At 37.9% G+C, this 14,984-nt stretch overlaps 1 protein-coding gene across 6 annotated transcripts in view; it reads left to right on the top strand.

Annotated features, from left to right (window-relative positions):
• Positions 1–14,984, top strand: part of LOC128699777 (uncharacterized) — an 86,808-nt gene that overhangs the window by 29,509 nt on the left and 42,315 nt on the right. For all 6 annotated transcript variants that reach the window (XM_070102290.1, XM_070102284.1, XM_070102286.1 and 3 more), the window contains exon 4: positions 12,343–12,539. In XM_070102290.1, the coding sequence (XP_069958391.1) occupies positions 12,343–12,539 (197 nt within the window). The remainder of the gene's footprint in view (positions 1–12,342; positions 12,540–14,984) is intronic.

Here is a 14,984-nt window from a genome sequence, read left to right as displayed (position 1 = left end):
TTTGAAGTGTTTACAGGGTAGTTTTTGTGGGTTTATTGGCATGTGTTGATGGAATGGAAGACCTGGTGAAATAGAGATGATGATGGTTGGTTTCAGACTGGCTTGAAATAGGCCTCAGTGGCAGAAATGTTTGATTCCTGGCAGTTTTACTAAGAAAGGTTGGGCCTTCCATCCCCCCTCCCCTCTCTAGTCTGTTTTATTGGGTTTTACTTGTCCTGCTTCATTCATTGGAATGGCCTAAACCATGACCAACCATTCTTTGTTTTATTTTGTCTAAGAAATAGAATAAAACTGATTTTTTTTTGTATGATAATTCAAAATGGGGCACAAGTGTTACAGAGGAAAGGCCTGGGACTGTGATTAACCCTTAAACTGTCCAAACGTAGATCTACGTTGACGTACATAGCGCTCCGACCTTGATTTTCTCCATTTGAAAGCATGTAAAATCGGACGTAGATCTGCGTTCGGAGCACTACACACATCAATGTAGATCTACGTTTGGACAGTTTAAGGGTTAATGAAGAGAGGAAAGGTTGACTTAGTGGCTGGAATTCCTACAGTGTTTATTTTGGACTCTTGTTTTTAAATTGGAATTTTGTGAATTTTGTGTAAAACTGGCAAAATTATTGACTTACGATAGTTGAATGGGTACTTTCTTGCACTCATTCAGTAGAAGGAAAGGCATACTGGTGAAGTAGCTAGGAATTGGGTTGAATTGAGCTGTGACTTAAAGTGGACAAAACTGCAAGGCATAAATTGCGCCCAGACCACAAACTTTGTGTCTGCAATTCCATAAGTTTTCCATCAAATTTTGCATTTTTAGTGTTTATTACTTTCAGAAAAGGATTATCTACCATGACACTGTCAGCATTTTTAATTCTGGGGGTCACACCAGTGAAAAGGTTAAGGCTTCATGTATATATTGGTATTATTTTTGGTCAGTAAATCATAAATTTATTATTATTAGCTCTATCTTAATTTTTGGTTATAAGTTAGTTTGATAATTGTATTGAGGTTAAATTTAACCCATAAACGGTCCAAGCAGATCTATGTTCACATGTGTAGTGCTACAAAAGTAGATCTAAGTTTTTTTACATTTTTTTTTCAACAAGTCGGCCGTCTCCCACCGAGGCAGGGTGACCCAAAAAAGAAAGAAGATCCCCAAAAAGAAAATACTTTCATCATCATTCAACACTTTCACCACACTCACATATTATCACTGCTTTTGCAGAGGTGCTCAGAATACAACAGTTTAGAAGCATATACGTATAAAGATACACAACATATCCCTCCAAACTGCCAATATCCCAAACCCCTCCCTTAAAGTGCAGGCATTGTACTTCCCATTTCCAGGACTCAAGTCCGACTATATGAAAATAACCGGTTTCCCTGAATCCCTTCACTAAATATTACCCTGCTCACACTCCAACAGATCGTCAGGTCCCAAGTATCATTCGTCTCCATTCACTCCTATCTAACACGCTCATGCACGCTTGCTGGAAGTCCAAGCCCCTCGCCCACAAAACCTCCTTTACCCCCTCTTTCCAACCCTTTCGAGGATGACCCCTACCCCTCTTTCCTTCCCCTATAGATTTATATGCTTTCCATGTCATTCTACTTTGATCCATTCTCTCTAAATGACCAAACCACCTCAACAACCCCTCTTCTGCCCTCTGACTAATGCTTTTATTAACTCCACACCTTCTCCTAATTTCCACACTCCGAATTTTCTGCATAATATTTAAACCACACATTGCCCTTAGACAGGACATCTCCACTGCCTCCAACCGTCTCCTCGCTGCTGCATTTACCACCCAAGCTTCACATCCATATAAGAGTGTTGGTACTACTATACTTTCATACATTCCCTTCTTTGCCTCCATAGATAACGTTTTTTGACTCCACATATACCTCAACGCACCACTCACCTTTTTTCCCTCATCAGTTAGATGATTAACCTCATCCTTCATAAATCCATCCGCCGACACGTCAACTCCCAAGTATCTGAAAACATTCACTTCTTCCATACTCCTCCTCCCCAATTTGATATCCAATTTTTCTTTATCTAAATCATTTGATACCCTCATCACCTTACTCTTTTCTATATTCACTTTCAACTTTCTACCTTTACACACATTCTCAAACTCATCCACTAACCTTTGCAATTTTTCTTAGAATCTCCCATAAGCACAGTATCATCAGCAAAAAGTAACTGTGCCAATTCCCATTTTGAATTTGATTTCCCATAATTTAATCCCACCCCTCTCCCGAACACCCTAGCATTTACTTCTTTTACAACCCCATCTATAAATATATTAAACAACCATGGTGACATTACACATCCCTGTCTAAGACCTACTTTTACCGGGAAGTATTCTCCCTCTCTTCTTCACACCCTAACCTGAGCCTCACTATCCTCATAAAAGCTCTTTACAGCATTTAGTAACTTACCACCTATTCCATAAACTTGCAACATCTGCCACATTGCTCCTCTATCCACTCTATCATATGCCTTTTCTAAATCCATAAATGCAATAAAAACTTCCCTACCTTTATCTAAATACTGTTCACATATATGCTTCAATGTAAACACTTGATCTACACATCCCCTACCCACTCTGAAGCCTCCTTGCTCATCCGCAATTCTACATTCTGTCTTACCTCTAATTCTTTCAATTATAACCCTACCGTATACTTTTCCTGGTATACTCGGTAAACTTATTCCTCTATAATTTTTACAATCTCTTTTGTCCCCTTTCCCTTTATATAAAGGGACTATACATGCTCTCTGCCAATCCCTAGGTACCTTCCCCTCATTCATACATTTATTAAACAAAAGTACCAACCACTCCAACACTATATCTCCCCCTGCTTTTAACATTTCTGTCATGATCCCATCAGTTCCAGCTGCTTTACTCCCTTTCATTCTACGTAATGCCTCACGTACCTCCACCACACTTACATTCTGCTCTTCTTCACTCCTAAAAGATGGTATACCTCCCTGGCCAGTGCATGAAATTACCGCCTCCCTTTCTTCCTCAACATTTAAAAGTTCCTCAAAATATTCTCGCCATCTACCTAATACCTCCCTCTCCCCATCTACTAACTCCCCTACTCTGTTTTTAACTGACAAATCCATACTTTCCCTAGGCTTTCTTAACTTGTTTAACTCCAAAATTTTTTCTTATTTTCATTAAAATTTCTTGACAGTGCCTCTCCCACTCTTTCATCTGCTCTCCTTTTGCACTCTCTCACCACTCTCTTCACCTTTCTTTTACTCTCCATATACTCTGCTCTTCTTATAACACTTCTGCTTTGTAAAAACCTCTCGTAAGCTACCTTTTTCTCTTTTATCACACCCTTTACTTCATCATTCCACCAATCACTCCTCTTTCCTCCTGCCCCCACCCTCCTATAACCACAAACTTCTGCCCCACATTCTAATACTGCCTTTTTAAAACTATTCCAACCCTCTTCAACCCCCCCACTACTCATCTTTGCACTAGCCCACCTTTCTGCCAATAGTTGCTTATATCTCGCCCGAACTTCCTCCTCCCTTAGTTTATACACTTTCACCTCCCTCTTACTTGTTGTTGCCACCTTCCTCTTTTTTTTTACATATTTTCAAATATAACAAAAAAAAAGTAGATCAAAGTTGTTTTACACATTTTCAAATGCAGAAAAACAAAAAGAAGATATACTTTTTTTACATACTACTTTCAAATGTTGAAAAAACGTATATACACGTTTGGACCGTTTACGGGTTAATGATGTCTATACTGTACATATAGCTTTTTGGTAATTGCACTTAGGGATGGGATGATACTAAAATTTTTGTCGATACCATTACTGATACTAAATTTTAGACCAATACCAGTAGAATCAAAATTAGCCAGTACTAGCACTGATACTGATACCATCAAAAATTAACCTATACCAGTACTGTTTTAGACTGATACCTGTACCATCAAAATCAGTTGATACTGATACACTTAGCACATATCCAGTTGCAATAATTTTTTTTATCTCATTACACCCTTCAGAGAAAGTGCTTCGACATTGGTGAAGGGGGTATTAATCAAAGGGATTGGTGCTAGTTTTCAAGTTCCTAGGATCAAACTTGATTATCCCTATTTCTTAGATGCTGTATATATGATCTCTGGATTTAGCACTTGTGTGGGGAATTTAACTGAGAAAACCAGTAACTTGCAGGCTCTATCTAAGCAAGGCTTACTGATAAACACAGCCATTCCATTTATTGCCCTTGTATGCCTCTTGAGATGTCCATACAGCCAGTGGCTGTTGAATTAATTAAATATGATGGTATAAAACAGTAACTGTGACCAAGGGATTATCCCACTTTGTCACACCAGATTATATGATGTGATTCATTCTTACCAGCACCTGCTAGTTGATGCCATTTAACTTAGTGGTTTTTCTGGTGGTCTGCCCAGGTGTATCATGGGAGAGACTTCCCTGGTGAACAAGGGGAGGAAGTGTGTTAAAAAAATAGAAGGCATATGATTGCTAGTAGTTGCTACTCTTCAGCTTCCTGGTTCTGTGGTTATGTAAATCCTGCCATCTTTCGGGACCACGCAAACACTATTAATGTCTAGCTACTCTACTGTGTAGCACTAATTTAATGCATTAAGAGTCCAGTTTTGTTGGACATTTCTCAGTTTAAGAGAATAGCTTGCAAGGTGGTAGATACTTAGGATACTTAGACTCCTTGTATCCTTCTGTCCTGTCCTGGGGCTGCCTATGCCATATGCATAAGATAAGCCATGTACCACATTGCAGGATATGTGAATTTATATATGAAATTTTTTAGTATAATAGCAAAGTACTTTTTGCAGTATGTACTTAATATCCCAGTAATAATAATAATAATAATAAATTGGGATTTTATAATTCTGTAGCAACTGTTCTTTCAAAAAAGTTGCATGGGCTTGCACATCAAGCCATGTCGGTTTTCAACTTGTCGGTTTTCAAAACCATTCATCACATCTGTCAGACACTGCAACATCATGGAATCTTGGTACAAAGACTTCAACGCTTGCCGAAACATTTGGACGATGACCTACTTACATTAGTGGCAGGTCCCACTAAGATCCCGCCTCCTCCTGCTTCAACTCATCTCACCGCAGTAATGTGCTCTCAACTGAAACTTAAAAGCACAAATGGATTCCTGACTTAACAGTTACTGGTAACCTGCAGTACAGTCTGGGAGTTACATAAGAAAAGACTTAATACAAATGATTTCTCCCCAACAGCACGAGGCTCACTTAGTCCACAAGGCTTTGCAACAATAAACAGAAACATTCCTAAGCCTGATGTAAAATCTGCAAGCATATCAGCATTAAATGTTAATAAACAGAGTTTAAATTCAGTTCTAAACTTGATTTGGAGCCAGTGCAGCTCATATATATTATGATTCATTAAACTTTTCTTTATCTTCTAGCATGAGACGGTTACTATTTAGACTAGTGGGGTGTATACCTAGTACCCTTGTTTACTTCCCTGATTGGCATGCGCTAGCAAGGAAGAGTTGATGATGTTGATATGATCAGACAGTGGGAATATAATTTATTATGCCTGATCTGGACAGGGAAGATTAGGGGATGCCATGGCCATGTTGATACGCGAGATGAGGTGATGCTCGGAATAAGATTATCCTGCGCCAAATATTGATTTGTTACCCTAATTTACATTTCAAACCCACCTGAACATCATACTGATGGAAATTACTACAAATAGACTGGGAAATATTAGGAAATATTATATATTCCACAACTTGATTATGAATTAGCAGTAATTATCTTGTTACATAGGCTGCACTAGTAACACAGTACATGTATTATTGTATTGTAGGCAGTGATGATTGAATAACTTATTTTCATTGGATGCCCTTTGTTTTTATCTTCATTGTAGGCACACATGCATGTTGTCTTTACTTCTGACAAATAATGTTGTAGGTAATTCAAACATGCTGTAAAAATTTAAAGTTACAAGACACAGAAATTAGCCACCAGGCCCCGTGGCCTGGTGGCTAAAGCTCTCGTTTCACATGGCGAGGGTCCAGGTTCAATTCACGGCGAGGGTAGAAACATTGGGAGTGTTTCTTTACACCAGTTTTCTGTGTTCCTCATCAGTAAAATGGGTACCTGGGAGTTAGTGGACTGGTGTGCTTCGCATTCTGGGACAAAACTGACCTAATTTGCCCGAAATGCTCTGCATAACAAGCAGCTTTCTACATAGTAGTATGTCATTGATGTCAGCTAGGCCTGTATACCTTGTACATGCACTTGTAGAAATAAAGATCTTCTTTCAACAAACTGGCCGTATCCCACCGAGGCAGAGTGGCCCAAAAAGAAAAACAAAAGTTTCTCTTTTCAAATTTAGTAATTTATACAGGAGACGGGGTTACTAGCCCCTTGCTCCCGGCATTTTAGTCGCATCTTACAACACGCATGGCTTACGGAGGAAGAATTCTGTTCCACTTCCCCATGGAGATAAGAGGAAATAAACTAGAACAAGAACTAGAAAGAAAATAGCAGAAAATCCAGAGGGGTGTGTGTATATATGCTTGTACATGTATGTGTAGTGTGACCTAAGTGTAAGTAGAAGTAGCAAGACGTACCTGAAATCTTGCATGTTCATGAGACAGAAAAAAAAGACACCAGCAGTCCTACCATCATGTAAAACAATTACAGGCTTTCGTTTTACACTCACTTGGCAGGATGGTAGTACCTCCCTGGGCGGTTGCTGTCTACCAGCCTACTACCTAGAAGAAATAAAGATATTATTATCATATTATTATAAATGTATGACAATAATTCTGACATACAATACTATACTCAAAAATCAAATCTAGGACAATAATTCTGATATTTAGTACTCTAAATCAAATTAAGGACATAGCTTTTTTTTTTTTTTTTTTTTTTTTTTTTTTTTTTTTTTTTTTTTTTTTTTTTTTTTTTTTTTTTTTTTTTTTTTTTTTTTTTTTTTTTTTTTTTTTTTGCAAATTGACTATTCCTTGTGTAGCATTATGTAAAAAAAAATATATGGAAAGTATTTTTCTTCCCTTTCTGTTGCTTCATTTATTATGCATTTTGCTTTAGTCTTAAATTCATTTACTGTGCAGTTGCTGGGCTTGACATGATCAGGCAATTCATTCCACTTTCTTATAGCTGTCATACATTGACAGATGCAGAATTATGTTAACTTCCTGGGACCTTGTTGATATAGTTTTCTATGATTTCAAAATTTATAAGATTGTGTAGACACAGTTTCTTAGTAATTTTGTTGACATGATTTTGTTTCAGCTGTGTCACTCTCTTGCTTTTAGCATCTCTCATTGTTGTATTTATTCTAAACTTGGATGTTTCCCTGCATCTCTTATCTTCAGTAGCCTTCATTTTGTTTTTAAAATAGGGAACCATGGCAAGCAGAAATAATCTTAAGCTATTGTGTGAATGATGGTGAAAGTGTTTCTTTATCGTGTTACTCTGCCTTGGTGGGAAACAGAGAGCATGTTAGAAAAAAAAAATTTGTTGACAGCCAGACATAGTGTCTTGGATACCTTAGTAAGACCTCTGCCTGCCCTGTCCTGACATTTGTTTTTGTTTTTACTATATTCACATATTGCTTTTGTTTTTACTATATTAAGTAGGCAAGCCCCTCAGGGAAGGTTTTGTGATGCTGGTAAGGGACTCTTGATCTAAGGAATTGGAGCACAGGTCCAATGAATCAGTGCTGAATCCCTTCCATTCCCCAGGCTCTGCATGACCCCTATGGGGTTTGTGCCCTCATAAATATAATAATAATCATTTGATAGGAAGAATTAAATTGTACTGTATGTATTCATGTATACTCTGTTGAAGGTTCTCACAAAATAGGTTCTTCATTATGCATTATAGTAAAGTTATATACTGGTACTCTTTTCAGTTTCATTACTTGATTTCTCCTGAGATGCAGACAGTTTTATTGTCTGTTAACAATTATCTTCATGACTTTGTCAATTGACACATTAGCTGTATTCTTTTAATTAACATGATACCAAGAAAGCACTGTCATCAGTATACTATTTGAGTTTGTTTATGTCAGTGACTTGAATGAATCTTATATAGTGCCTTCACCTTACATCTGAAGGATAAGTTTCATCTTGGCACAAATGGAAATGTTTGGCATGTTTCCTTACACCTTTTGCCTCTGTTGACCAAGTAGTAAATGGGTGCCCGGGTGTAAGCCAACTGTTGTGGGTCATATTCTGCGGAAGAGGATCAAGGACCCCTAATAGAAATAATCTAGACATTGTGGCTTTCATTGATTTTCCTTATTTATTATCCTCCAAGTTAATAATCTGAAAAAACATTCCTTCACATAATATTTGGCAGAATGATGGTGTTACTAGTTTTTCCAATTTATTTTCTATTGACATTTTTTGCTGTCAACTTGCACTTTGCAGTTTTTTATACATTTTATTATTCAGTGTGTTGAATTCCTTTTGTAAGTCACATTACCATTCCTGCGAAATTTAATTTTTATTTAAGCACTTTTCTACTTGAGAATATATATATACATATTGGTATCTCTGTGATTTTAGAAATAACACTCGGCATACTGACAGACCAAAAACTGGTGATATTTGATAATGATGGGGCAAATGCTATATAGCACAGATTTAAATAGTTTACTATCTTAAGCGTACTGTGTCATACATCTAGTGTATCCTAGAGAAAAGTTTGAATTGATTTTGGGATGTGTTGGTACCAATTTGTGAAGCCTCATTTGATCAGCTTCAAGCTGGGTACCAATTTGTGAAGCCTCATTCGATCAGCTTCAAGCTGGGTACCAATTTGTGAAGCCTCATTCGATCAGCTTCAAGCTGTCAACCCCACTAACTTGAGAATGCAACTTTTGGACATCTTCAAATTTGGGGCATTAGTTTCTGTGTGATAAATAGAGAATGGCAAATTTTCAATTTGCCATTTTTATTGAAAAAATTGGGAAATTAGTATTCATGGGATTACTTATGAATTCATCTTTTTATTGGCTTCAGATAGTCACTGCAGAAGCCACAATCTGTTCTTTTTCTTTGGCATGTATTAAAGAAGAAGAGGATGGGCTTATGGGATGTGGGGATTCCTTTATCAGGTTGCACATCAACCAAAGCACATCTAGCTGGTGGAATATCATCAAAGATGGCACAGTCCAATGATAGGGAAAATAATTTGGAATTCTTTCCTGGCTTCGTTGACCTCTGTGCAGAATAAAATAATGATACATAATACTGACAAACTAATAAGAAAGACAAATGCGCAACAGTTAGATATAAGATAAGATAAGAGATGAGATAAGATTTCGTTCGGATTTTTAACCCCGGAGGGTTAGCCACCCAGGATAACCCAAAAAAGTCAGTGCGTCATCGAGGACTGTCTAACTTATTTCCATTGGGGTCCTTAATCTTGTCCCCCAGGATGCGACCCACTCCAGTTGACTAACACTCAGGTACCTATTTGCTGCTAGGTGAACAGGACAACAGGTGTAAGGAAACGTGTCGAAATGTTTCCACCCGCTGGGAATCGAACCCAGATCCTCCGTGCGTGAAGCGGGAGCTTGAGCCACCGGGCTACCGGGCCACCTTTATTCTGAAACGTTTTGCTTACACAGTAGGCTTCTTCAGTCGAAAGCATAGGAGGCAGTAGATGCAGTGGAGATGTAAAGACGGTGTAATCAGTGCATTGCCCTCAAAGACTTAGTTTTGAGGTGGTCAGTCCCTCATTCTGGAGGAAAGTTCTGCTTCATGGTTTCAAATATTGTTCCAGGCTATGGAGCAGAACTCTTCTCCAGGATGAGGGACTGACCACCTTAAAACTAACTCTCCGAGGGTGATAGACTGATTACATCACCTTTACTTCTCTACTGCTTCTGCTGCCTCTTCTGTATTTGACTGTAGAAGCCTACTTTGTGAGTGAAATGTTTTGGAACAAACATACCTAACTGTTGCATGTGTGTGTCTTTCTTGCTTCTGTGCAGTTTGTCACTAAAGAATAATTACTTTTGAAATTAACTAAGTAATGCCTCTTTACTGTAGTTTTTAATTGCTGTTATTTTGATCATTCTGTGTTGTTCTGATGCTTATATAATAGCTTTTCAAGTACAGTATACCTGGAGAAGATTTCAGGGGACAGTGCCCCCGTGGCCCAGTCTGTGACCAGGCCTCATGGTGGATCAGGACCTGATCAACCAGGCTGTTACTGTTGGCAGCACATAAACTGATGTATGAACCACAGCCTGGCTGATCAGGTACTGACTTTAGGTGCCTGTCCAAAGCCTTCTTGAAGACAGCCAGGGTTCTATTGGTAATCCCCCTTATGTATGCTGGGAGGCAGTTGAACAGTCCTGAGCCCCTGACACACATTGTGTTGTCTCTTATCGTGCTAGTGTCACCCCTGTTTTTCATTGGGGGGATATTACATTGCCTGCCAAGTCTTTTGCTTTCATAGGGAGTGATTTTCATGTGCAGATTTGGTACTAATCCCTCTAGAATTTTCCAAGTGTATTTTTTTTTTTTTTCAACAAGTCGGCCGTCTTCCACCGAGGCAGGGTATATAATCATATATCTCTCCCACCTGCATTCCAGGGAGTACAGGTCGAGGAACTTCAACGGTTCCCCAATAATTTAGGTGTTTTATCATAATTTGTGTGTGCAGTGAAGGTTTTCTGTATATTTTCTAGGCCACCAATTTCACCTGCCCTGAAAGGCGCTGTTAGTGTACAGCAATATTCCAGCCTAAATAGAATAAGCGACCCGAAGAGGGTCATAATGGGCTTGGCATCCCTAGTTTTGAAGGTTCTCATTATCCATCCTGTCATTTTTCTAGCAAATGCGATTGATACAATGTTGTGGTCTTTGAAAATGAGATCCTCTGATATTATCACCCTCACCCAGGTAAGTAATAAATGAACATAAAGTGTTACAGGAATAACCCAGGATTTATTTTTCAAAACAGTGGTACTGTACCTATATGGTTTGTTTACCTGAAGATGATTTGGAAGCCAGAGCCCCTGAGATCCAGTCACATATCAGGCCTATTGGTGGATCACCTGATCAACCATGTTGTTAGTGCATGCAGTCTAGTGTACATACCACAGCCTGGCTGATCAAGAACTAACTATTGGAACTTAGCAAGTTTCCTCTTGATGACTGATAGGGGTCTGGTGTAAATAATAATAATTATTTTTACGAGTACATGATACAACTTACACAGACCTAGCTGACGTAAGTGCCATACTATATAGAAAGCCCCAGATTATGCAGAGCATTTTGGGCAACTTAGATTAATTTTGTTCACAGGATGTGACCCACACCAGTCAGCTAACACCCAGGTACGTACGTACCTACTTACTGCTAGGTGAACAGGGACAGCCATTGTCTTAAGAAAACATGCCCAAATGTTTCCACCCGTACCAGATTGAACCATGGACCTCAGTGTGTGAGCTGAGTATGCTACCAACTGAGCTACGTTTGAAGCTATGTGTGAAGAGGTAGTTGGAGAGTCTTGGTGCAGTGTTTCTCAGCCAGTTTGAAAGACATTGCTGCCACTGTTTAATGAATACAAGTTCAGTTTCTTGGTTGAGAATTATTTTGTCCAGATAAATTCATGTGCGAGTTTGTTTTTAAAATATTTTCATAAATTACTTATACAGTATCTTTTGCATAACCCATCACTTTGTTGTTATTACAATAGTATATATTACAATTACCTAGTAGAATTTGAAGGGCACATCATCATCTGGTGAGTATGTGTATAAACAAATTTGTATTGTCTATTATGTATTTTTGACAATAGCAGACTAATGTCAGTAGGAAATAACTAATTTCAATAAGTCATTACTCTTGGTAAACCACCATGTAATTTAACTAAGGAATCTACAGTACTTGGATGATAACATGTCTTTTACAATATCAGGGAGCACTGACCCTTGGTTATTCACATATATTTTCCTGAAAATCTATCATGTTACTTTGCCAGTACTAGTTTGATGATGATGGTCACAATTTGTTTAACTTTTAACCTTCATGCAAACATACGTGTATTTTTTTGTGGTAAATACCTGGTGCTGTATCACACTACTATATATGTTACTGCTTGGATTTTTGTGGAAGTTAAAAAATGAATAGTTTTTGCTTTTTTTTATGGAATTAAAGTTTTTTCACGAAGGTTTATGAGATGTACAGTACTTATACTGTGGCAGAACTGGTATACTTCTCAGTTATCCTTGTGTGATCATCTCGGTATGTTAATTTTTTCCATAATATTTTTTCTCTTACTGCAGGTAAATGGTGGGGGTGAGGGTGAAGTAGTTGAATACCCCTCCTCTAATAACATCCTACCATCAGATGGCAGTGACCTCACTCAGTGGCAGCTGGATGGTGTACACTTACCCCCATTCACTCCCAATGTGGCTCCACCTTCATGGCTGCGTCTCACAATACCTGCTGAAGGTTATCGCTGTCAGTCTTGTGGAGACACGTGAGTAATCAACTTGGGGCATAGTTTTAATTAATTACTAAATTATGTAACAGGCCACAATTCATAACTAACTCACACTTTGGACAGGAAACTTTTTGGGATTCAGTTCATCTTGGACATTATCATTATGAATTTTTTAACTTTTTTCACTAAGGTGTTTGAGGAGGTAGATCATGGTAATGAATGTGGTATTATGCTCACAATCTACATAAACGACATAAGTGAGGGAATAAATAGCGACATGAGCAAGTTTGCCCATGACACCAAAATAGGCTGTCAAATTCATTCTGACAAAGACATTAGAGCACTCCAGGAAGATTTGAATAGACTGATGCAGTGGCAAGTGCAGTTTATTGTAGACAAATGCAAAGTTCTAAACATTGCATAGGAAAATAAGCTGCTCAGTTTTGGTCACCGTATTACAGAATAGATATAAATGCGCTGGAAAACATACAAAGGAGGATGACAAAGTTGATCCTGTGTATCAGAAATGTTTGCTATGAGGATATACTGAGGACCCTGAATCTGCACTCTCTAGAAAGGCGTAGAATTAGGGGGGACATGATTGAAGTGTATAAATGAAAAACAGGAGTAAATGAAGGGAATGTAAATAGCGTGCTAAAAATATCTAGCCAAGACAGGGCTCGCAGCAACGGTTTTAGTCTGGAAAAGTTCAGATTCAGGAAGGATTTAGGAAAGCACTGTGGATGAGTGGAACAAAGTCCCGAGTACCGTCATAGAAACTAAAACGTCGTGAGGTTTTAAAAATAGGTTAGATAAATACATGAGTGGGTGTGGGTGGATGTGAGTTGGACCTGATTGGCTTGTGTTAATAGGTTTGATGCCATGCTCCTTCCTTAAGTGGATGCGACCTGACCTGACTAGGTTGGGTCATTGGCTTAAGCAGGTAGGAGACTTGGAGCTGCCTCACATGGGCCAGTAGGCCTGCTGCAGTGTTGTTTCTTTGTTATGTCTTAAGTCAAATCAAAGAGAAAAATAGGACAAGTCTGTTTATGTAAGATCAATTTTTTGAGCAGTCACTGGTGTTTATCTGGCATAAATGCATGTGAAGTTCTTCCTATGTGGATATAGTTAGCCAAACGTATACTGTCCAAACGTAAATCTACGTTTTTTCAACATTTGAAAGTATGTAAAAAAAGTAGATTTTTTTTTTATTACATTTGAAAAAATGTAAAAAAAACTTCGAACTACGTTTTTTTTTTTTTTTTCATTTGAAAATATATAAAAAAAGTAGATCTACTTTTGGAGCACTACACATATGAACGTAAATCTGCTTGGACAGTTTAAGGGTTAAAGTGATTGCCAACCAACATTTTTATATTGAAAAATGCTGCTACTGCATGGTGAGTGCTAAAACAGCTAATAGTTTGTGGAATAAGTTAGCATTTTAAATTTATTTTAAATAAAAATAAGGTAAAATATTTGAAGGTTTGAGGAGGTTCACAGTCTATATAGTCCAAAGGGTAAATTTTTACATCCAGTGAAATGTTTGGTGTTGGAAGCAGTATTGGTGGGAGGCTATATGATTGTACAAGTGAATGGCACCAAGGTTTTGAGTTTATTTTGAGGCTATGGAATATTTTTCAGTGTGTGTGTGATGAATAAGAATAATGTAAGATTGTTCAAAGTACAAATGAGCCACATAGTTGTGGTCTCACTTTTGAGGTGGCTGTTCTTTTAATTTTTATTGTGGTTAGTTAAGAGTTAAAAAAATTACTTTTCGAATTGTAATTTTGATTGGAAGTCAGGTTGTGTGACTTGTGGTTAGACTGAGAAGGAATGTCATGGCTATGATAGAAGAAAAAATTGTAGTTACTGTAGTTGTTATTTACAAATGATGTTTTATGAGCAGAAAGAGATACTTTGGCTAAAAAGGTTAAAGATTCATGTATTTTGAGAGGGACATAAACAACATTGGCAAACTTAAAAAAAAAAAATAAAAAAAAAAAAAAAGCCTTGAGGAGCCTCATCAAGGACTCCTTCAAGATAAATATGCTGTACCTCACTGACTTGACAACAATATTGGATTATACAGCACTAGCATATGTATTGCCTGAGATTATGGACCTGAGTTATGAGGACAGTCTTTAAAACCCAAACCTAGCAACATGGGAGGCTCTAAGGAACAGAGGTGATGGGGTCACTATATTGAAGATACTCTGATGCAACAAGGTAAGGCACAGTATTTTAGTGTTCAGAAGGGGTGTTATCAGAGCAGAGGAACACAGATGTAAGCTAAAAAATCCATAATGAGTGAAAATAATGTACAGTAATAAGCTTGAGTGTGAAGGCAGTTGGTAAGTGTAGTACACTAGGAAGGATGGTAGTAGTTGCTGAATACTGTATATCAATGAATGAAAGTGTATACTATTTGATAAATCAAGATACTGATTTACACTAATTAATTAGTTAAAAGGTGAGGCC

Source organism: Cherax quadricarinatus, chromosome 81 (assembly GCF_038502225.1).
Source record: "Cherax quadricarinatus isolate ZL_2023a chromosome 81, ASM3850222v1, whole genome shotgun sequence".
Classification (NCBI taxonomy): domain Eukaryota; kingdom Metazoa; phylum Arthropoda; class Malacostraca; order Decapoda; family Parastacidae; genus Cherax; species Cherax quadricarinatus.
Note: the sequence above shows the minus strand (reverse complement) of the source record. Positions and strands in the feature narration are given on the sequence as shown.